Raw genomic sequence first — 24,674 nt, forward strand, 5'->3', positions numbered from 1 at the left:
TGCCACTCCCTCATTGCTGTGTAATTCGAACTTGCTTTTATATGTCATGACACACCTCAGACATCTACCAACTATGTTGGTTCACTGCCTGTTACAAGCCACACCCATCCACATCTGCTGTTACAGATTTGCCCGGCAAAGAACTTTTCTTCCACCGCTTCACAATAAACCACAAGCTACAGTCCTGTGCCACCCACTTCCCCAAGTGAACTTCAAGTCTTTTTCAGTGCAGGAGGCTGTATTTATTGTCGTGTTTATGTATTTTAATCAATTTAGCTTGTGTAAAAATTTTTTTTTGAAAAAAATTTTTTTAATTGGGTTCTTCTCTGTCTTTTTTAAATGTGTTACTGCTAGAGTTTTGGAATGCCATGCTCTTACCCCATTTTTTCCCATAAGCCCTGTGGTTTTTATTGCATGATTTTGTATAGTGCAGTGAATTTAAGGAACTTAAATGTGATCATATAATGAAATCCCCTCCCCCAGTTTCTGCATTTATAGATATTTTACTGTGAAATAAAATTTTCTTATTTTCATGTGAGAAATGCACGAGTATGCAGCTCAGTGTTCCTGTGACAGTAATAGGTTTTTTTGGTTTTTTTTTTCTGGCTGCTTTCACTATTTCACTTTATTCTTACTTTTCAGCAGTTTGGCTTGTGACTTGTGCATAGGTGTGCTTTTCTTTGTGTTTAACCTGTAGATTATTGAATCTATAAATGCTTTTCCCAGACTTGGGAGATTTTTCTCAGATTTTTTAACCCATTTTCTCTTTCTCCTTGTGGGACTCAGGTTACATGTATGTTAGACTTTTGGATACTGCCTTAGGCAACTCTTTTTTCCCCTCATTTTTCTCTCTGTTCTTCAGATAGCTCTGTCTTCATGTTTACTTAACTCATTTTGCCATTTCCAGTGTGCTGTTAAGTATGTAAGTGCTTATTTCAGGTATTTTTCAGCTCTAGAATTTTTGGGTTTTTTTTTTTTTTTTTATTGTTTCTTCTTCTTTGTTGAAATGATCACAAGCATATTTCCCTTTACGTCCTTGAGCATTGTAACAAGAGTTGCTTTAAATTCTTTGTATTTTAATTTCAACCACTCCATCATCTCAGGGTCATTCTGTTTTTTGTTTCTTTTCTCTTGGATATGGGTCATGTTTTCCCGTGTCTTTATATGTAAAGTACCGTTAATTGTATTCTAGCGTGTTAGGTATGGATTATAGAATTTTAAAATAATAGTATTTTGAGGAATTATTTTTAGTTACATATGTCATCATTTTTTGTGCTGATTATTGTTTCTTTGACCCTTGCATTTCTTCTGTTTTTTTTTTTTTTTTTTTTTTTACTTTTTCACTTTCTGGTAAAGCATATCTTGAAGTAGTTCTTTTGTGAGGGTCTGTGGATAGTAAAACTGTTAGCTTTTTAGTGTCTTTAAATACCTTATGCTGCCCTCATTTTCAGTGCAACTTGATCTGGGCATTAAGTTCTAGGTTCTTTACCTTAAGTTCTAGACTGTTCTTTACCCTTAGTGCTTTGTGCCATTGTTTATTGCCATCAACTGCCGCTGGGGCAAAATCTGCTGTCAGTCTAATGGTCTTTTCTTGGAGGGACATAAGCCGCATCTTCCCTTTGGAAGCTTTTAGGATTAAGTGTTACCGATATTCTGTAGTGTGTCCGCGTGCGGGTTTATTTTTATCTTCTTCAGTGTGTGTGCACGCTTTCAATTCAACAATGATAGTTTTCAGTTGTGGAAAATTAGCTACCTATCTTAATAAACACTGATGTTCTGCTTTAATTTTCCATGCTAATGGCTCCTTTTTCCTTTTACGTATCCTAAATGTCCTTTTTAAATTGTTCCCTCTGTCTTAATTGTCCACTTACTTGTGTCATCTAGAATGAATTCTTGTTGCAGTTGTATGTATTTCCTTGGCCTATGTTTGGTATATCCTATAGAGTTTGGCTTTTGTAGCTCATTTCGGTTAGAGAATTTAAAGTTTCTCTTCATTTTGTGCATCTTTTTCTATCCTTATTTTCTCCTTATGACAGTTTGTACTTTCTAACCCCTGGGCCCCCAAACAAAAGCTGGTAGAAGAGTCTTCCAGTTCTCCCTTCAGGGGGATTGGCAGCCTGGCAGAGTCAGTCCCTGATCGTTCAACAGCTTTGCTCAGGTTTAGTCAGGAGGCTACTGCTAGCCTTATCTAGGCCACAGTGTCCAGTAGGCTTAAGCCAAGGCAACAAGTGGTATCGGTATTTTCTTCTCTTCCTTTCAGGAGCGGAAGCCTCTTCCAGTCTTTGGTCTTAAGCAGTGAGCACGGCTGATGTGCCTCCTGGGGAGCATTTTTAGTCGCCGTTTTCCCAGAAGGGGAAACTCGTAGCCGTTAATGGGTGCTCCTAGACCCAGGACCTTGCAGGTCTGCCGTCGTATCCCTGCTTGCAGCTTCGTGTTTCTTCTCAAAGACTTAAGTCTTGTACTTTATTAAGTCTTTTGTTTCTCCCAATACTTACATTGCATGTAAAATACGTGCAATACTCTCCAAATCCTTCTAGTTTTGAAAATCCATTGGCAATCTTTCTTAAATCTTATTACATGTATAAATTTTAGAAAGATACTCTTTTTTTGTACTGTCAGGCTATCCAAATACATAGCATATCCATGTATTTATAGCTTTTATTTTAATATTTGTTTTCATGCCGTGGGACTCCTGTTTTATGATTTCTGTAGTTTTGTGACTGTATATTTACACACACCACTTTTTTTTCTCTGGTTACTACTAAAAGAGAAACGTAAATGTTGGTCTCATTTCTAGTCACTTTGCCAAAATAATTATAGTTGACCTCTGAACAACATGGGTTTGAACTGCATGGGTACACTTATATGCAGATATTTTTCAATAAATGCAGCACGGTAGATGTATTTTTTCTTCCTTATGATTTCCTTGACATTTTCTTTCTTTAGACACAACTGTATTGTAAGAGTACGGTGTATAATGCACATAGCATACAAAATATGTGTCAGCTGACCGTTCATGTTATTGATAAGGCTTCTCTGGTCCATAGCAGACAATTAGTTAGGGAGAATCAAGTTATACTTGGATATTTGACTGCATGGGGGTCAGTATTGCAACCCCCTGCATTGTTCAAGGGTCAACTGTAATTCTAAAAACTTTTAGTAGACTCTGTGGTTTTCTATGTATATAATCATAGCGACTACAGGTAAAGATTATATCTTTTAATATTATACTAGTTATTTTTATTAAATTACCTGAAAACTTCAAAACAGTGTTTAACAGTTGTAGACAACTCCATGTCCTGATTTTAATGGAAATGGCTTCAGGGTTTACTGTTGAATATCTTCCTGTATTAGAGTTGGGCGGGGGGTGGGGTGGGGGGGGGGAAGTGTGTCATATTTTAGTTTCCTTATACTCTTATTTTGCTTGAGTTTTTATTAGAAATGTAGCTGAAATTGGTCAAATGACATTTTATTTTAATGTTTATTTTTGAGAGAGAGCAGGAGCCGGTGAGGTGCAGAGAATGAGGGCGTGGTGGGGGGAGGGGTGGGACATACAGATTTTGAAGCAGGCTCCAGGCTCTGAGCTGTCAGCACAGAGCCCAACGCGGGGCTTGAACTCACAAACCGTGAGATCATGACCTGAGCCGAAGTCGGATGCTTAACCGACTGAGCCACCCAAGGCATCCTGTCAAATGCCATTTTAAATCCTGGTGCAATCATAGTCAATTAGCCTTTTAACAAACTGGATTCAGTTTACTGTTTTATTTAGTTGTTGGGTTTTTTTGTGTCAGTATTTACAGGTGTATTGCTTTATACTTTTCCACTTTTCTCCTGTCTTTATAGGTTTTATTAATATTTCATAAGCTTTTAAAAATACTTTTAAGTGTAATTTTATTAAATATTTCAGATGTTTTTATATGAATTTGACATCCTTTTTTTTCTAAATCTGTATCTGTGTTCCTTTTTTTGTGGTCTAGATCTTTACTGTGTCTTTTTAGAAATATATTTGTTTCCTAATTATTGTTTTCTTTTTCTTCCACAATCCCCCTACACTTTTTATTAGAAGTCTTAATCCTAAATATTTGTGTGGATAAGTTGAAAGGTTTTTCTAGTTGTTAGTAGAGTGCATAATTATTTCTAATAGTTGGGGTGTCTTTATGAATGAGTACTGTAGGAATTTACTGTGAATCTGGGTTTTATTGTGCTTAATATTGTCCTTTTTGCCATTTAATGAATTGTAATAACTGTTTTGTAGTTGTCCTAGGAGTTTCAACTTGGGCTGGGTTCTGATGTTTCAGGGTGTTGGGTGGTTTTTTTACATATATGGTTATAATAACATGCTTTTCTCCCCCCTCCCCCCCTTTTTTAACAGTTACATGGGAATTGGTCTTTCTGCTCAAGGTGTGAACATGAATAGACTACCAGGTACTTGTGATTGAATTATAGTACTGTCCTACAACTACTTCTTTCTGGTTAAATTTGAAGTAATAATTTGAAATCGTTAAATACTGATTTTTCTGTGTTTTTAATCACGTGTATTACGAGTTCAAAGTGGAAGCCGAGAGGTTTTAAAAAATTCAGATTTTATGTTATTTAGCAAAACTTACGTGTACTATGTATGTTTTTGGTTTTTTGGGTTTTTGGGTTTTTTGCTTGTTTTGTTTTGGCATTTTAACTTCCAGTATATAGCCATATCAACTGCTTTAACTATTTTCATGTGATTGGTTGGTTCTCTTTGCTACCCAGCACATTCCTGGCTTTTAACCTGTTGTCGTTTGTTTAATGTTCTGGGAATGTAGGCTAATAGGAAAAGTAAACTAAGGAAGGTGTGAAAGTGATTCTTGGATTATATTTTCTGGTATCCCGCTTACCAATGTTAAAAAATTAATTTGGGGGGAAACTTTTTGAAAATAGAAAAATCTTATATTTTACACTAAATGCTCTGTGTGTGTGTGTGTGTGTGTGTGTGTCTAAGCCAAATCAAAGCAAAATTCCTTTGGTCTGATAGCAAAGGAAATATGCATGGAAAATGTGACTTTTTTTTTTTTTTTTAAATGGTAGGAGTCTTGTTTAATGCATGTTTTAGTCTTCTGGGTGGCATATTTTCCTTAGTGTTGTGAGCAGTATTTTAATGTAGAAATCATGTGGTGTAATTGTTGAGAATTTAAATGTACATTTGGGAATTTATCTTTGTGCTCTTGTTTGTTGTATCATTCTTGCTTGTCATAATCTTAGTGAATAGCTCTCGTACAGAGGAACCTGACTTTTCATTGTAAATATACTGGAACTTTCTCTCTAGGCTGGGATAAACATTCATATGGTTATCATGGGGATGATGGACATTCATTTTGTTCTTCTGGAACGGGACAACCTTATGGACCAACTTTTACGACTGGTGATGTCATTGGCTGTTGTGTTAACCTTATCAACAATACCTGCTTCTACACCAAGAATGGACATAGTTTAGGTACTAAGATAACGTATTGCATGTAAAATAACCGAATACTGTGATTATTGTACTTACAGCATGGTAGTCACATTTATTATGTAGTTCTCTATTATAAATAGTTGCCCGTAGACATTATTTCTTTGTTCCTTCCAGGTGGAGGTTGAGCAAACGGGGAAAATTTGTATTCTGTGAAGGCCACATTGTATCACATGTACGGGAATAACTGTGAAAATAATCCCCGGGGCTCACGTGTTTATTCTAGTAATAGAAGTAAATGCTAAGTGTTCTCTGCTTTGCTTTGAGTAAAACACTTCGTAGCATGACTGAAGTCTCTAGGTAACAGGTGCTAAGGGGAAGAGAAGGGCTGTCAGTTGGTAGTGTAGTATGGGGGAATAATGAAGGAAAAGATTGGTACTATCAAGCAAACCAAAGGCCGTGACCTACTGAAAGGTCAAGCCTGCTAACAGTGTGATGACTGCAGGATGATGGCTACAAGTTAGTTCTGCAGAAAGGAGCAGAACTGAAAGGAAGAAAATAACAGCAGGATTTCTACGGATAAAAGACAGATGGCAAATACACAATAAACAGGTTAATGGAAGCACGAAGAAGCCCGTCCATTGTAAGACGAGTAGGAAATTAGGCTTTTTTAGTTGCGTATGCACCCACAGCTCTTCAAATTCCGAATCGTATGCGGTTGTTACACTCGCTTTTCTTAGAAGTCTTTTTGCTTTCGTTTTTATACAGAAGGTATAAAGAAAGAATGGTAAGACTGATGCTTTTACAAATAAAATGGTTTCACATTATTTGAAAAATCCTTGGCTCAAAGCAAATTATTTCTGATGAGGTAAAGCGTAAGGAAGCAAAAAGTAATAAGTAGCTTCAGAAGGCAGAAATTTCAGTTGGCTCATAAACAGTATTGAAAAATTAGACTGCAAATAGTGTCCTTAGGCAAATAAGAGATGTTCTTTGATAGAACACAAAAGCTGTTGTGTCTTTCATTTCATCGTGGGAAATTCTAAGTGTTTTGCTACATTGGTAATAGCTATTCCTTTCTAGTGTCTCAGCATCTTCGTGGTATGCAGTTAATGTCTTCACATTTATATATGGCTTCAATCTTTTCCTTCCAAGTTTTAATATTGATCCTGAAGCCCTGTGTTACCTGACTAAAAGGTCATTCCAAGTCCATAGTAGATCCTTATATGGTCCTTGGTACAGGAACGTTGATTCAGGACGCCAGGCAAAATGTGTGTGTTTAAGGTTGGGTTGCTGTGGCCAGCCAGTTTCCAGAAGGATGCAGCCTCTTCAGCTTCTTTGTTAATAACTGCTTTGGCTCTGACTTATCAAAGCAGTTAACTGGGATGGTCTCAGTGGCCTTGCTCGCGTCAGATATTTGGTCTTAAGTTAGGAGAAATCTGCTTTGAGGTATGACTTTCGATTGAAAAATGCAAAGGAAGACATGTTTTTAAAACTTTATTCCAGAGAAAAAAATTCTATTTTGGGCAGTGGAAAGATCATAGGTGATGTGCCAGTTTCCTGTTCGAGTTTCACAAACACTTATGTTGAGGTTTTCTCTTGAATAAGAAACAGTTTTTAAAATGTGAGATGCTTTTTAGGAAAAGGGTACTTTAGTGATGGGATCACATTCTAATTTTAAGTAAGTTTGAGACATTTGTCATGATTCGTTTCTAAAAGTAATGGTTATTAGGCCCACAGAGAGGCAGTATAAGAGCGATTGAAATGGGTTCTTTCGTTGCCTGCGTTTGTCTCCTGGCTTAGGCCTTGTGACCTTAGCAGGTTAGTATTTGTGTGCCTCAATTTGTAAAACAGGATTACTATAATACCCACCTTTTTTTGGTTGTTCAGGTCGACTGAAATGACGCATGCGAAGTTCTGAAGTGATTGCCTGGCACATAGTGAGGATGCACTAAATGTTGTTTATTATCATTGTTTGCCAGGGTCTGGGCTAGATGCTGGAAGTCCGGTGGTAAAAAATGACTCCTCTAGGACAGAGGTCAGCAGACCATGGCTCATGGTCCAGATTGGTCTCCTGTCTTTTTTTTTTTTTTTTTTTTTTTTTTTAAGTAAAGTTTCATTGGAACATAGCCACACCCATTCATTTGTGTAATGTGTATGGTTGCTTTCCCTGTTTCGGTGGCAGAATTGAGCAGTTGTGACAGAGGCCATACGGCCTAGAGAGCAGAACATACGTACTGTCTTCACAGAAGTGTGCTTATGTAACTTTGATCCGAATACTGGCATCTAGAAAATAAAATGTTATTTCCACAGTGTCGTTGTGTACTTCCTGGAGTGGATAATTTCTACCCAAAAGGTGATACGTCTTTAGCTTCTGTTTCGTGAAGGTTTTCAAAACTGGATATTTACTGATCATAGAAATAGAAATGGAGAAGTTTTTATTTGAGGAAATAGGTAAAGGAGAAACAGTTCGGTATGCAGGTTAACTTAATTGGGAAAGTTTTTTACTTGTTTTATTGAATATTATCAATTGAAGATCACTTTTTGGAAAACCTCTTGCCAAGTCACAAAATGAGAAATATTAAAAAAGTGTCTTCTGTGTGAAATTTCAATAATTACACTAGCTACAGTGGCATCTTCCTGTGGTCTGGATGTGTACAGGTTGTGGTAGCTGGGTTTGGCCACGTTCCAAAGGTTCATGTGTGGAATTGGGTTTTTCCATTAGAGTTTTTGGTGAAGACTGAAGATTTCAGTAATAACAAAAAGGAACTTTTGCTGAAACTATAAAAGTAGACAGTCTTTGCTATAACAGACATCTTTGAGGAAAATAATTTGTCAGGCTGCTAATTTATGGCAAATGGTAAAGATATGAATGGCAACTAAAATATTCTCTGTTGTTTTCTGTATCCTGTTTAGTTTTCTGAAAATTTTAGAATAAATTTTCATATTTGGCCTGTAGTCCCTTTGCTTTCCATTTATGAATGAAGCCAAAATGATCAGGATGTTTCACAGGGGACTTGGGGGAACCTCCAGCTTTGTTTGCCTTTTGACAAGCCAACATGAATTTACTAGTTTTTAAAAGTCATAAAAATAAGACTTTGACTACAAAACACTATTTCTACACATTTACTAAAAACCATCGAGTAGAGATGTATATAGTCTGTCTTTCAGTTTTATTACTTTAATATCAGATAATTGTGTTTTCTGATGGTATAGCACAATTACAGAGCCATAAAATCTCACGTGGGGAGATACCATAAAGATAATTTAACAGAAACGCCCTCAATTTTTAGATGATGATCAGTCCCAGAGAGGTCATGGTATTGGTGTGGGTTTTTGTTTTGGTTTGTTTTGGTTTGGGTTTTTTTTGCTTTGTTTTAATGTGTATTTAGACTGGAAGAACTGAGATTAACTGACTAGCCAACAACATCTCCTCCTCTTTTTCTAGAGCTCATTTTTTTAAACCTATCAATGAGATCCTACAGAAATGTTTGGTTTATTTATTATTTTATTTTCCGCTAAGTAACATATTTAAATACTTGAAGAGAGATTATTAAGTCGTCATTTCGGGATGCCAGTAGACTTACTCCAATGACGTCACGTTATTCAAGTATATTTGGAAAATGACTGTGTTCAAATTACTGTCAGGACATTCATGAGAAGTTCTCAACCGTGTAAATCTTGATTCTTTGAATGAGGAATTGACTTTTGTCACAGAACAGTCAAGTTATTTAAGAATGTACTTTCATGGGAAACATTTTTTTTTAAGGAAACACAAATACCGTATTTTGCATTGTTCACTTTTCTTTTTCTTGGTAACAAAAGAAATCTCCGCGCCCCTCCCCCGCCCCCCCCCCCGAATTACTGAAAAACTAAATCCAGGTGAGGAAGATTAAGTGATAAGACTGGATAGAGCAGCTTGAGTGTTGGCCAAAAATCAGATGTCACTGTCGTGCAACCGGTATTCTCGCAAGGGTCCTCACATAGCCTAGGAGATAGATCTAAAACCATTTTTCAAGATGGTACCCCATAAACAGACTTGGTGTGTGACTAAGAAGGATGTGGACTTTGAGAGGAGATAGCATTCACTCCAACCTCTGTTGGTGTTCTTGAGAAAAATGCTGGTCTCATTATTTTATATTTAGCCTTTAAATTTTTCCTTTCCTTCCTTTGCCATTCCTTCCCTTGTTTTCAGTTATAAATTCAGTTCAGCTTTGTCACTGTTGTCTGCCTTTGAAAAACCATTTCTAATGCCACTTTTTTTGGTTTTTGTTTGTTTGTTTTTTAGGTATTGCTTTCACCGACCTACCGGTAAGACATAATTTCTTTTACAAGCAGTCTTGCATTTTTAATTAAAAGAATTTAAACTAGTATTAAGCATGTGTGGAATTCAGTCTTACTGATAATTATTAATTTTAGAATGCCATGCGTAGAATAGAGATCCTTTCTGTAGCCACCGCTGTTGTGCACTTTAGAAATTAAACTCCCAAGTTGCTCTGGGTGCCATGGCACAAGGGAACTTTGTTGTAGCTAAAAAAAAAAAAAAAATCAGGATTGATTCTTAGACTACACCTTGTAATGTCACTGCATTCACTCGGTATCCCTGAACTTTTCAGCAGGTGGCTGTGCCACAGTTCTGGTCATTTATTAATGCAGTTGTATATTGAGTGCCTGCTGGTGACAGGTTCTGTGCTTGGGATACGTCATTCATCAAAACAGGTGGAGGTCTCTCTCCTCTTGAAGCATTCACGCTGGGGAATAGAGAATAAACAATTCATTAAAAACAAGTAAATTATAACCTATTTTAAGTACTTTTTAAAGAAAGAAAACGTGGGCGTAGCAAAGACAGAAGAGGAGCTGTACGGTTTGCTCACCTTTGCTCAGGGTAAGTCTCGAGCAGAGACTTGTGGCGAAGTGAGGGAGTCAACTGAATGGGTATGTAGAGAAGGGCACAGGCAGAGGGAACAGTCAGGGGAGCCGTACTGAGGCAGGAGCACAGGGAGTGCTAGGTGAGTCAGAGGTCATGGTGGGAGAGGACGAGCTAGATCACAGAGGCCTTGAGAGCCATTGTAGGGACTCGACGTTTACTATGAGTGAAAGGCAGAGACCCTGCAGGGTTTGAGGTATAACTTAAGTTTTAAAGGGTCACTGACTGCTGGTTGAGACCTAGACAGGGACAGGGAGTAAGGGTAGAAGCAAGCAGACCTGTGAGGAGGCCATTGAGAAATTGAGGCAGGAGATGATGGTGACTCCCCTCATTAGAGATGTGAGAACTGGTGTGATTCTAGATACATTGTCGAGTCAGAGGCTGTCCATTGTCATGTGCATCATGTATATATAACCCTACAGTAAGGGAAAAAACCTAACAAACAACGATACGATGCTTTCTTGTCACTTAGAATTTTTATTTTGTATTTATTGAATTATCTCTTAGCGTATTTAGAGGTTTTTAATCCATATCACTCGTTGCACACTTAAAAACAATAAGATATGCAATATAGATTGATTGAGGTATTCCCCAAACTTAATGTCAAGAGTCCAACCTTTGAAATCACTTTCTTAGAGTTGACATCTGGTTGTCTACATGATGGGGGCTTCTGGGCCATCAAGAACATTTCTTAAGAGCTGTCCATTACGTCTCTGGCTTTTTCTTCTAAGCTCCTGGTGCCATTGTGCAGGCTCTGATGACAGCCCTTTTTAATATTACCAAAAGGTACTAACCAGAGGTTTTCTGACAGCAGTCAGGACTCTGATACTTCTTTCTTAGTTGGTCCGTTCATGACTTGTTGACTAAAATTGCAGTGATCCATGTTTCACCAGGAAAAACGTTGTTTTAAGAAATTCACACTCCTGTGGGCACAGCGACAGCTGCCTGACCAGACACATGTAAGGTGCCACTGATGATAAGACACGTTCCAGTTTCCGAGAAGTTTTGAGAAAAGTGACAGGAGAATCAGGCAGAGAATAGTCATCTGACCTGTAGATTATTAATATTCCTGAAGAAAATTTTAGGGGAGGAAAAAAACCCAGAAAGAAATCGAAGTTATAATAGAAAACAACTCTGCTAAGCCAAGGAGAATTTGGAGTCTAAAATCAACATGCTCGCCAGGAAGCATTATTTAATAATAAACAGTGATGGGACAGGTGTTTCTTTTTTTTTTTTTTTAATTTTTTTTTAACGTTTTATTTATTTTTGAGACAGGGAGAGACAGAGAATGAACAGGGGAGGGTCAGAAAGAGGGAGACACAGAATCTGAAACAGGCTCCAGGCTCTGAGCTGTCAGCACAGAGTCCGACGCGGGGCTCGAACTCATGGACCACGAGATCGTGACCTGAGCCGAAGTCGGCCGCTTAACCGACTGAGCCACCCAGGCGCCCCAAGGTGTTTCTTTTTTTGAAAAAATATGTCATCTTGGGGTTTTGTCTTGTGTTTGTTCCAAAGTAAGTTCCAGGTAAAGAGTTAAATGAAAAAACAGAAATCAATATGATTGAACCAAACCCCAACTGAGAGCCAGAGGCAAGAGAATTTTCTGATGGATTGGATGTGAACGTATGAGAAAGAGGATAGACAGGACTTGGAGATTCTTGGCCCGAGGAACGGAAAGGATGGCGATGTCACTTACTGATAGAGGGCTGTGTGTAAGGGAAGCAGGCTTTGAGTGGGGGGTGGATCTGGCGTTCAGTTTTGGAAAAGTGAAATGGACTTGCCAGGTATACAGCGTTCAAGAGCATGATCTGAGCTGGGGACGAAAACTTGGGAGTCTTTGGCATTTCAGTATGTAAATGTAAAGTCACGAGACTGTGACGTCAACAAGGGAGTGTATGTAGGCAGAGAAGAAGGGGCATGCATGTTTGGGAGAAGAGATGGGAGCGGCAAAGGGAGATTGAGACGGAGCAACGGGTGAGGTAGGAGGAAGACTTAGAAGCGAATGTGTCCACAAAGCCACGTGAAGAAAACCTCTCTAGAAGGAAGGAGTCAGCAGCTGTGTCAGATGCCCATGCTATAGATCCCGTAAGCTAAGGGCTGAGAATTGACCGGCGGATTTAAGCAGAGTGGAGGTCGCTGGTGACTTTGACAAAGTTTCAGCCGACTGAGTGACCGGGAAATCCTCATTGGAAAGGGTTTAAGAGAGAATAGGAGGAGGGGAATCACAGAGTACGGACAACCTGGTGGAGAATTTGACTGCACTAGGGAGGAAACAAGTGGGTTGTCGTGGCTGGTGGCAGAAGTGGGAGCAATGAAAGATTTTTTGATTTACTAGGATGTTTATTTGCTGGTGAGAATGATTCAGGAACAGCCAAACAAGTTAACATAAAGGGAGAGGTACACCGTGAGTGGACAAGCTGGGGATCACATGACTCGTGGAGGGGAGGCTGCAGAGAAGAGCATGTGTGGAGGGGCCAGGGGTGGGGTGCAGGTGTGGATGCTGGCACGCAGGTCAGTGTGGCTCAGAACCATCGCAGAGGGCAACACTTGAGTTTCATTTGCAGTTGGCCAAAGGGTTTAGCTGGTTGGGTGTTTGGGGGCGTTTTTTCCTCTTTGTGACCCAAAGTAAGTAGAATCAACTTGTCGGAACAAGCAGATGTTTTATGAGCTCTTGTTCCTCACTTTCATGAGTGGTGACAATTTGGAAAAGACTCGCCGGCTGTAGACATGTTGACTATTTTTGTGTTGCCTTCTGGTTATTTTTGTCCCATTTTGGAATCACTGGTTATGTTTCTTGCCTTGTCTATAATTAGCTGGTGGTAACTTTTTACCAACAGCGGGTAAAGTGGTAGTTAGGGTAGTGTTACAAGTTTTGTTTTGTTTTGTTTTGTTTCAATATAGTGGTTCTGAGAGCCTTTTATTCTTAGGATTCTGAGATCTGCTGGGACTTCCACATGCAGCACAGCATTCCGCTCCTTGAAAAGGAAAGGAAAAGTGAATCTTTCCCTTAAGGGCCCCACCAAAGAAGTATTTCTGTGTTCTCTCCCTGTGATCTCTCACTGGCCAGCTGTAGCATTAAATCCTGGTAGAGAGTGTATTTACAGAAAAAAAAAGTTTATCTAGACTGTGTTCCATTTATCATGGAACCTAGGGTGTTTACATGGCTCTGAAAACCCTACATTACATCTTTTCCAGAATAATCTTTCTTCCCCAGCTCACCTCACCAGTTGGAAAAATATCCACCTATAAACTAATTTCACTTTGGGATTACATAAATTCTTTCTTTTTTGTTATAGAAGCTGTCCTCATTTAAAATGATGCTATTTTCCAGCTCTTTAGGCTGATTTGAAATCTACTTTTTATAGATAACATTATTCTTTTTGTTTCTTTTCATTTCATTTCTTTTCATTAGAAAACATCTTTAGAACAAGATTATGCTACTGAATTTGATTTTGTGTGTGTATTTAGTTTTTGAATATTATTTTTAATATCTTTATCTTTAATAGGTTAATAGAAATTATGAGATCTATGTTTCTCTTCATAGAGACTTATTTTCATTTTTGTCTGATTCTACATGAGAAGGGGTGATCTTTTTTTTTTAATGTGTTAAGTTTCCTAGAAAACATTGTTTTACATAAATCCACAACCTAGATTCATGCCGTATCATGGAAGAACCTTGAAAGCATTTTGCTAAATGAGCGAAGACGGTCACAAAAGACCACGTATTGTATGAATCCTGTTTGTGTGAAACGTCCAGAATAGGCAGCTGCATACGGTCAGGAAGTAGATGAGTGGCGGTCAGGGGTTACGGGATGGGGAGCAGGAGGTGACTGCTAGTGATAAAAATGTCATAAAATTAAGTAGTGGTGATGGTTGCACAGCTCAGTGACCATACTGAAAACTGTTGTGTTGCTACATTCTGTTTTTAGAAACCTGTAGTCCAGCAAGTTATCTATTAGATTTTTTTTTTTTATAATGTATAGTTTAGCCACTTAAGCCATTCCTTTCTCCTCAGTTCTTCAGGTTTGAAGTTGAGTAAGCGGTATAAAAAATACTGTTACTTTTCATTGAATCCAACTGACTTTACCACTTCTAGTTTTTTATCACGTCCTGATTACAGAAGTAATACACAGTGTTAAGTATTTGAATAATAAATGTTTGTAAATACAGAAAGGGTACAAAAGAGAAGTTTCTCGAAATTCCAGCCTGTTTAGACATGATGGCTGCATTGAATATATATCCTTCCAGGTCTGTTTCTGAATTTAGGTTAGCCAGTATGTCCATTATTTAAATGTTTACAGCAGAGGTGAGGTCATAGTTTATGTACTAGTCTCTAGCTTGCTTTTCTGCATTTAGGAATATAACATCTTTCTGTGTCAGCATACAAATTTTTTACTCTTGTTTTTTGCTTGCTTTTGATATCTTATTGTATGATGCGCTACCACGATTTCTGAGATGCACATTTTTTCATATTTTGACACTTATTTTTTTAAGTTTGTTTCTTTTTGAGAGGGAGAATGAGTGGGGGAGGGGCAGAGAGAGAGGAAGAGAGAGAGAATCCCAAGTAGGCCCCGCACGTCAACACAGAGCCCAGTGTGGGGCTCGAGCTCACGAACCTGTGAGATCATGACCTGAGCCGAAGCCAGATGCTTAACCGACTGAGCCACCCAGGCACCCTTCTGTTTTGACTTTTATAAAATGGGGGTGCATCTTAGAATCTGTGGCCTGCCACATTTAATTGGAAGTGTTTTTTCTTAGACATAAAATGATGGTATGTCTTACAATTATTGGAGTCTGAGTTTCGATGAATGTGGTATGTAATACCACTTGTGAATGGACATTCTTTTTAATGTTTTTCCATTAAAATAATGCTTCAGGGCGTTATGTTTGTTTCTCTGTAGGATTTAATTCTTAAAAGTGAAATTGCTCTGTCAGTTTTAATAGATTTTGCCAAATTTCTTTCTTAAAAGATGATATCCTTTTACATTGCTGTGCACAGTGGATGAGAGGGTTTACTGTCTCAACCTTCATCAGCATTGGGTATTCTTAGCTTTTAAAATCTTAATCTAATGTGCAAAAAATTCTTCTTGTTTTAATTTGTATCCTAGGAAGGCCAGTGAGGTTAAGTGTCTCTTCATATTTTCATTGTTATTTGACATTTCTTCTGCAAATTCCGCGTATAGCTGTCACCACTTTAAAAACAATTGAGTTGGCCTTTTAATCTTTGTCCCGTATCTTGGGAATATTGTTTACATTGGGAATGTTGATTCTTACATGTGTAGCAGATTTTTTTCCCCATGAAGTCTATTGTCTTGACGTTTATGGCATGTTTTGTCATAGGGAAGTCTTAATCTGTGTTATGGCACAATTTTATCAGAGTATTTCTGAATGTTGATTTTCTTTTCTAGTGTTGATATGATTATTTTCCCGAGTTCGCCAGGAAAATTTAGATTAGCACACCCCTTTTAAAGCGTCTCTGGGCAGTGCTGAATGTCAGAATCACATTCTGCTTGACAAATGGGATTGCCTTTCACTCTGTTGTTGCCTGTATGAACAGTCTTTGGCTTTATATACTTTTGTTTTAAGGTATGTCAAAGTTTGGTTCTGGAGTTCAGTGGAAAGAATCGTGTGCCAAAAGTGGAGAGGCTTGCGTCCCTTTTTTTATGTGTCTCATTCAGAGATGTGTGCTGCCACTCCCTGGGTCTCAGTTTCCCGGGGGGTGAAATGAGAGGGCTGGAACAAGTGTCTCCCTTATCTCCGGCTTAAAATTGTAAACACTTGCTAGTTTGGTTGATCTGGAATCCGGGCATTTGCATACATCGCATCACCATTTATTTCCCGAATCCAGTGCATTTCTGTTCCTCAGTATTTTGACACAGTATTCCCTTTGTTTCTGATTTTGGTTGCTTGATCATCGATGAGTTGTTGTTAAATACATCCTCTCAGCTTTTTGCTGTGAAATATATCTAAGCATCTTAAATTCACATCCAAATTATCCGCTCTTAATCTTTATCCAATTTTGTAGTGAAAATATTTGTGATAACCATTAAAGCAAAGAAATAAGGCATAAATACAGAGAATAAAGATGAAGTAAGCCTTGGAGTTAAAACTAAAGTAAAACTAAACGTGGATTTGTTGTCAGATTAATCTGTGCTCCAGTCCCTCCTGTGTCGTGATGCATACCATGAGCAAGTTAATTTACCCCAAACCTCACTTTCTTTATCTTTGTAATGCAAATAATAATTATTTCACAGGATTATTATTGTGCTTAAACCCTGCTATTTAGTAGACATTCAGTAATTCATCCGCCCTTTAGGTATGACAACTAGTGATAGACCCAGAAGGATTCCTGTATTTTTTGCATACTTGAAGCTATTAAACTTGATTGTTTAGCTTCAGAATCTTGGAATAGATCTGAATGCATTTCTCTGTGAATTTGATCATCGAAATCCCTTCCGCTCCCGAAACGTGTGCATTTGAGTCTTTTATTTTTATACAGAGAACCCCACTCTTAATGGCACTGTGTGTTTTGCTTATAATTAAGTTCTCACCACCGTCCCTTTATAATGGCATGCCCAATGCACAGAGAAGTGAAATCGGTAAACTTCAAGTGGCGCCTGCCCCGATAGAGTTGTACAGTAACTAGTCTTCTCATGGAGTCTCTAGAAAATGCATCAGACGTATCCTATATGAAAGCATAAATCCGAATTAACGTGTTTACACTTGAATTAATGTGTAACTAGTATGTGACATGTTCTTAAGAGCAAGACTTACGTTTTTGCTTATTAGAAGTATAATGCCACACGGTCTCTGAATAAAACAGGTGCTTTAGGTGGCTTTAGACTTTCTCTTGATGATTAGATTATAGGAAGTGCTACTTTTTGTCGAGCATATGGTCTCACTTCGATTATTTGCTTACTTTTATTTGTCTTTAGCTGATTTTCTTTCTCTGCTGGTTTTGATTGAGATTTTAAACTATTCAAGAAGTAAAATTCTGAAAGGTAGCATTTGAAAGAATGACTGAGTCTTTAAAACAGTTAGATAGATGCTAGTGAAATGTGTTGTCTTACAGCCAAATTTATATCCCACCGTGGGGCTCCAAACACCAGGAGAAGTCGTGGATGCCAATTTCGGGCAGCATCCTTTCGTGTTTGATATAGAAGACTATATGCGAGAGTGGAGAACCAAAATCCAGGCACAGATAGACCGGTTTCCTATTGGAGATCGGGAAGGCGAATGGCAGACCATGATACAAAAGTAAGTGAGGAAGTTTGAATGGACGTTATTCAAAAATATATATATATATATATATATATTTATGAAACATTCTTCTAGTATGAAAGAATATTTATTGAAGCATTTTAATCTCATTTCTATCCTAATAATTTTAGTGTATCATTGATTACATTTAAATCTCTATAAAAAGTAATTTACTTTTCTTAATTAAAAATATTTTTTATATATCCTAATAATTTTAATGTAGTGATGATATTTTAATCTCTATAAAAAGTAATTCACTCTGCTTAAGCAATTAAAAATAATTTCGTATCTGGTCTTACTGATTTGGAGGACAAAATAAAGTGACACTAGATAGCTTGGGTTCGTTCATTTGCTATCCTCAGTAATAGGATTTAATGATTTCCATAGGCTACTTGATTCTGTTGTTAATAGTGCCAACGCAAAAGACAAATTCAGGAAGATAATTTAGGTTGTATAATTCGTGGTTTTTGGACATGAACTTGGCTGTGTCCGGTTCACATATTTATGGGGCTAAAAAAAATAATCCAGTTAAAATAATGGTATAGTTAATGTACTGGAATACACACTTGGGATGTACATTTTGTATTTCAAGTTTTGACTCAATTTTTCCAGTGTGTGGGTTACTCTGTCAGAATAATACCAGCTACTTTTGCTTACTAGGATTCCTGTTGTGCTAAATATTTACTATTTTTCGTGGAGATTCAGGGAGGCTATAATTGCCTCTGTTCTAAATAGGAAAATCTGACCAAAAGCATTCTATGGCAGGAATTTTTAAGAATCTAATTATTTTTAATGCAATTTACTTTTATATGTTCTCATTAGACATTTAAGAGGAAGCAAAAAGAATGAAGATCAAAGAGTTGAGACTATGGAGTGAGGATTCCTAAATGCAGGATTGATACTTAGGATTTAGGATGATACAGAATGGGTAGCAGCAAACAATGGGTGTCAGTAAAAGTACTCTAAACTGAACAACCTGTATCTTAACTCCTTTATGAAAAAAGAGGATTTCATTATGGAAGTCAGCAGGAAAATGCAAGTCCTGTGACAGTCAACTCTGTAGACTGTACCTTTGTGAAAAGGCTAGAGATGACACCTGGGTGTCAGTAGCACTAAACGGTAGCTCTGAAAGCTTGAAATGGTACAGACTTAAAAACTAAGTACCAGTGAATTTAAATAGTCATTTTCACTGCTGTCATCTCACCCAAGAAAATAGCAAAGGCTTGGAGATACCATCTATCCGACAGTGTGTCTTAAATGTCTGTGTAATTGCTTTGAACAGTTGTAAACTTAAAGATACAATGAAATTTTGTGTGTGTGTTTTTTGGAGAAGATAGTGATTGGAAGACATGATGGTAATTTGGAAAACATGCTTCTTCCTTGGAGCTGTTACCATCTGGTATCACAGAAGCTCTCCACCGGTATCTTTGCCGGCACACTTGACCCAGCAGTGAAGTCTGGCTGAACGTCTCGTGGTCACCATGAGTTAGAGCTCAGATGGGTTGCTGTCCCGGGGTCACCTCCCTTTCATGCTTTAAAAATGGGTGCCGCTGAGCATCCTTGCAGGGGAGTAGTAGAGGAGAGGAAACCTTGTTTATCTTAATTCTGTGGTCAGAGTCCAGTGAGGATCCTCACCGCCACCATGTCCTTTACACAAGTGACACTCACCATGACCTCCTAGGGGGTCCATTTAAAACAGTTCTTCCCTACCCTTTGAAATTAATTTGACCAATTAGATGAATTAAAATGAAAAATCTTGTTTCTTGGAGATTTGCCCCTCTGCCCCCCAGTCCCTCCTTCCGGAACCACAGCTTCCTTCCCCATTTTGATAGGGCCTCAGTAGTGCCAGATGGAGGCAGGCTTAGGAGTTGAATACTTGGATATATTGGTTATTTGGGTTAATATTGTTGAGTCAAGTTTTTGTAACCTTTTGTGATTAGATGTAAATGTGTTTTGACCGCTTGATGGCCTTTTAAAAAGTACACTTGTTCTTTGGAAGTATGGCACTTCCATGTAAATCACAGCTGAGTCAGTTTTTTGTGTGTACAGTCATACTAATAGATTTAGATTAGAAAGGCAGTTTCTCATTGATTAGTAGAATCGCCCTCAGAGACTTTGTTCTGGAAGATTCTCAGGTTCACCTTAGCGTTTCTTGTGTTCACCTCCTGTGACCCCATCTCTTGTAACTGAGGAGCAGAGAAAGGAGTCGAGCTCCACACAACACAAAGAGTTAATCTGTTATTTAAAAATTACTGTATTTTATAAAATGGTAACACTTCACTGGGATAAGCCATGCAGTAAAGATGAAACCGAAATTACGGTTAGTGGGATTGAATGTAAGGATGGGAATCGTAGGAAAGGCCCCGGGGATAACGGGGAGCCAAGAATCAAGAGCTGTATAATGTCCTTGCCTCTCTAGTGGTAGTTACTCCTAGGGAGAGCACTCTTCACATGGGATTTGCAGCTGCCTTGTTGGAAATATGACATGAATAGAACAAAATGACTTTTTTTTTTTTTTTTTAACTTTAAAGTGGAGGTTCTTAAAGCCTGGTTTCAAGGGAATAGGTTGGTTTTGTAACATCAGGGTAGATCTTGTTTTATATAACTTGTAGTATGAAGCCTGTATTCTCTTGACTAAAAGATGTGTGTTTCTTCTTTTTATTTTAAGAATGGTTTCATCTTATTTAGTCCACCATGGGTACTGTGCCACAGCAGAGGCCTTTGCCAGATCTACAGACCAGACCGTTCTAGAAGAATTAGCTTCCATTAAGAATAGACAAAGTAAGGACCCTGTGGTGCATGGATAACACTTGTTTTCAGATTATAGGTTTGGTTATATCAATTTTTAGAAATTATATTTTTTAAACTAAGATCTTTTCAAATATATTAACTTAAAATGGATGCCTCTGAAATTTATTTTCACTGACATTTTTGAAGACCACCTTAAAAAACACTCACGTAAGACTGGGTTAGCGTTCCGGACGTAGAAAGAATTTTGGAGAAAGTTTTATAAGGAATGTTTACCATTTTTTCTTTAAAAATGTTTGCATTAGCTTTTAGGAAGTAAACATTAAACAAAAAAAAATTCTTTTTTTTTTTTTTTTTTTTGTAGTTGGTAAAGTAATCCCATGATTAGAGACTAGCAGAGATAATACGTACAAAGCAATGTAAACCTTTGCATTCAAATCGCTCGCTAACCTTAAGGTAGTATTGGTCTTCCGTTGTACTGCCCGGGTGCCGGTGCTGTGGCCAGAGCTGTCGGCCCAGGCTACCAGGGGCACGTCAGTGTGTCGCTCCCACAGTTAGCCTCCTAAGTGACAGTGGCGCAGCTAAGTCCACCGGGGAGGGGGTGGCTTGATGAGACCCTAGGCATCGAAACAACGTGATGGGTGAAAGCGATGTTTTTATAGGTCGCGCTGCTATAAGAACACTTACTCCATTGTGTTGTCACCAACTGTAGGCTTGTCTGTCTTTCTCGCTGTGTTTAAGCTCTGGCAAACCGGAGACGATCACTTTTTTTGTGTGCCCATCATGTAATTGAACAGCTTACCTGACAGCGGGGAACACTCAGTGAATGTTGAATTCAGACTTTACTCCAAGGCTACCTTCTCTCAGTACTGGGTTCGAAAGGTTATCACGTTTGATAAGGCATTTTGAATATTACGTCTTTAATGTTTGCTATGGTCTTTAAAAAAAAAAACACAACACTCTACTGAGATATGATTGGCATATTAGATAGAAGCTGACGTATTTAGTGTGTAAGTTGAAGAGTTGGGGCTTGAGGATTCCGTGAAGCCAGCATCACACTGTATGCCGTAAACACGTCCCTGCTTTTAATCTTCGTGTTTAAAACTTCAGTAATGCTTCACAGATGTTTTTTTGTATTACTTGTATATTAATTCGTGATTTTTAGAAATAGTTTATGAAAGTACTTGTTTTTCTAATTTTTTAATGTGTCTGAAATTGTTCCTTGATTGCCTGATAGAAACTATGATTTAAAACAAAAAAAGAAATGGAAGTTAATCACCGTAATTTAAATACTTTTTTTGACTAACTCCTTTTTTGACGGTCCACTAAGTTTATGTTTCTACTCTTAAAAAATTAATCTTTTACCTTCTTTTTCTAAATAGGAATTCAGAAATTGGTGTTAGCAGGAAGAATGGGAGAAGCCATTGAAACAACACAACAGTTATACCCAAGTTTACTTGAAAGAAATCCTAATCTCCTTTTCACGTTAAAGTGAGTTTGTTCAACAAAACGTTATTGTGTGTGTGTGTTATGTATAATCAGAATTGTTTTCATGTTTTAATAGTTTTTGTTTCACCTCGTGTCAGGTATTTACATATAATTCTGTGATACAGCACGTCTCCATAACCGTTTGTAAAAAACACTTTTGTGGTAGGATTATAAGCAGATGGCATCTCTTGCTATGTTTCTGCTCTTCTGTGGTGCTAGCTATATGTTTAAAAATGTTAAAAGTGCAGTTAGAAGGTGGATATCTGTTTTTCTTCCTGCAGAGTACCTTATTGTAAGTCTGTGTCATTTCGAAAGCTGTGGTAAAATATACGTAACGTTTGCCATTTTTGCACGTGCACTTCTGTAGTATTTTTGCTTTAAGTTTATTTTGAGAGAGCACGCACGTGCACCGGTGGGGGCGGGGGGCAGAAGGAGTGGGGGAGAGAGCATCCCAAGCAGGCTCCGCCCTGTCAGTGCAGAGCCCGACGCAGGGCTCGTGTTCACGAACCGTGAGCTCATGACCTGAGCCAGAATCAAAAGCCCGACCGACGCTTAACCGTCGGAGCCACCCAGGCACCCCGTGCAGTTGCGTAGTATTAAGTGGAGTCACGTTGTTCTGATCGTCACCCGTCATCCACCTCTAGAACTTTCTTCATTATCCCAGATGGAAACTTGGAAGTCCCCATTTCTCCCTTCCCTGCCTCCCAGCAACCACCGGTTTACTTTCTGTTTCTGTGAATTTAAATTTGGCCGCTCTGGGCGCCTCAGATAAAAGAAAGCGTAACAGTGTCTGTTCCTGTAACTGGCTCATTTCTCCCAGCCTATTGTCCTCAAAACCCACCCATGTTATATAGCATGTGTCAGTTTCCCTCCTTTTGAAGCTGAACAATTGATAGACATTTGGGTCGCTTCCACTTTGGTTCTTGTGAATAACGCTGCTGTGAACAGGGGTGGTGTACGAATATCTGTGCGGGGTCCCTGCTTCCAGCTCTTCGGGGTATATACCCAGAAGTGGGATTGTTGAACCTGTGATCAATCGGTTTCACTTTTTGAGATTAATCCTGAGAGCTCTGTAGCCCTGCACCATTTTACAGTCTCAGCCAGTGGTATGCAAGAGTCCTGGTGTCCCCACATCCTGCCGACACTTCGTTTCTGCGGCTTTTGTTTTAATAGCCATCGTGATTTGGCGTTTCTTTTTTATTGGTGTTATGGATCTTTGTTATTTTAAAATTCAGGTGTTATTAAGCCTAATATTTCAACTCTCTAAGTACCAGACGCCCTTTGTGTTTGTTTTTCTTTTTTTTGAGAGAGAGAGTGAGCCGGTGGCGGGGGCGGGGGGCAGAGGGAGAGAGAGAATTCCAAGCAGACTCCGTGCCCAGCACAGAGCCCGACCTTTGCAGGCTTCGATCCCATGACCCTGAGATCATGACCTGAGCCAAAATCAAGAGTCGGACATTTAACCGGCTGAGCCACCCAGGCGCCCCACCAGAAACCCTTCCTTTGTAAGCCAATGTCAGAATTGTTTTGCTTAAGAGTAAAATTTTAACTGTGGCACATTTTGGTTAAGAGGTTGCAGATGGGAGTTGCAGTGAGGAAGAGCGTGGAGCAAGGCGCTTCGTCTACGTGATGTGTACACGAAAGCGTATCGTGTTCTTGCACGCCATCTGACTTGCCGCCAAATGCGAATATTATTTGATTAAACTATTTTTAGCTTCAAAAATGAGGTCTTCTGATTTTAAGCTATGGACTCCTTCATTTTCTTAGTGAATCTTTTTTTTTTTTTATTTTTTTTTTATTTTTTTTTAATGTTTGTTTATCTTTGAGAGAGTGCAAGCAGGAGAGGGGCAGAGAAAGAGGGAGACACAGAATCGGAAGCAGGCTCCAGGCTCCGAGCTGTCAGCACAGAGCCCGACGCGGGGCTCGGACTCACGAGACGTGAGATCATGACCTGAGCCGAAGCCCGACGCTTAACCGACTGAACCACCCAGGCGTCCCTCTTAGTAAATCTTAATTAAAGGAGAGATAGTGTGTTTTGCTTTATACTCTGGTTTTTCCGGAAATTTTTAAATTATTCTAAGCAGTACAGTGTATGAAACTACATGTAGTGTTTTTAGCACACTATCTAAAGACCACACCTACTGATAGATACAAGTCCATAAGGTATTTCCTTTCAGAGATCTGTTGTTGCTACTAAACAAACTGCTCTTTGAAAATGACCTAAGTAGGGGCGCCTGGGTGGCTCAGTCAGTTGAGCGTCCGGCTTCGGCTCAGGTCATGATCTCGTGGTCCGTGAGTTCGAGCCCTGTGTCGGGCTCTGTGCTGACAGCTCGGAGCCTGGAGCCTGCTGCGGATTCTGTGTCTCCCTCTCCCTCTGCCCCTCCCCTGCTTGTGCTCTGTCTCTCTCTGTCTTTCAAAAATGAAGAAACATAAAAAAAAAAAATTTGAAAATGACCTAAGTAAATTTGTCTCTTATCTTTCTAGAGTGCGTCAGTTTATAGAAATGGTGAATGGTACAGATAGTGAAGTACGATGTCTGGGAGGCCGGAGTCCAAAATCTCAGGACAGTTACCCTGTTAGCCCTCGACCTTTCAGTAGCCCGAGCATGAGCCCCAGTCACGGATCGAGCATCCACAGCTTAGCACCAGGCAAAGGGAGCAGCGCACATTTTTCTGGTGAGGCTCAGTCTTACGACGTTACTTTGAAGTGTTTGCCCTTCTTTGCAGTTTTGAACCAAAATGAAAATTTTTTGAAACATGGACGTTTCCACATAGCTGTTTTGCACATGCACATACTTGACCTCAGCGCTGTTCTGGAAGGAAAATTGTAAGT

General features: G+C 38.8%; 1 protein-coding gene across 1 annotated transcript in view; it reads left to right on the forward strand.

Moving 5' to 3' along the window:
* Window positions 1-24,674, forward strand: part of RANBP9 (RAN binding protein 9) — an 89,697-nt gene that overhangs the window by 47,440 nt on the left and 17,583 nt on the right. Inside the window, exons 3-9 of the mRNA XM_049655021.1 lie at window positions 4,373-4,425; window positions 5,300-5,467; window positions 9,711-9,733; window positions 17,422-17,606; window positions 20,278-20,390; window positions 21,740-21,848; window positions 24,327-24,517. Coding sequence (XP_049510978.1) covers window positions 4,377-4,425; window positions 5,300-5,467; window positions 9,711-9,733; window positions 17,422-17,606; window positions 20,278-20,390; window positions 21,740-21,848; window positions 24,327-24,517 — 838 coding nt within the window. The 5' untranslated portion in view covers window positions 4,373-4,376. The remainder of the gene's footprint in view (window positions 1-4,372; window positions 4,426-5,299; window positions 5,468-9,710; window positions 9,734-17,421; window positions 17,607-20,277; window positions 20,391-21,739; window positions 21,849-24,326; window positions 24,518-24,674) is intronic.

This window comes from Panthera uncia (assembly GCF_023721935.1).
Source record: "Panthera uncia isolate 11264 chromosome B2 unlocalized genomic scaffold, Puncia_PCG_1.0 HiC_scaffold_25, whole genome shotgun sequence".
In the NCBI taxonomy this organism is placed as follows: Eukaryota; Metazoa; Chordata; class Mammalia; order Carnivora; family Felidae; genus Panthera; species Panthera uncia.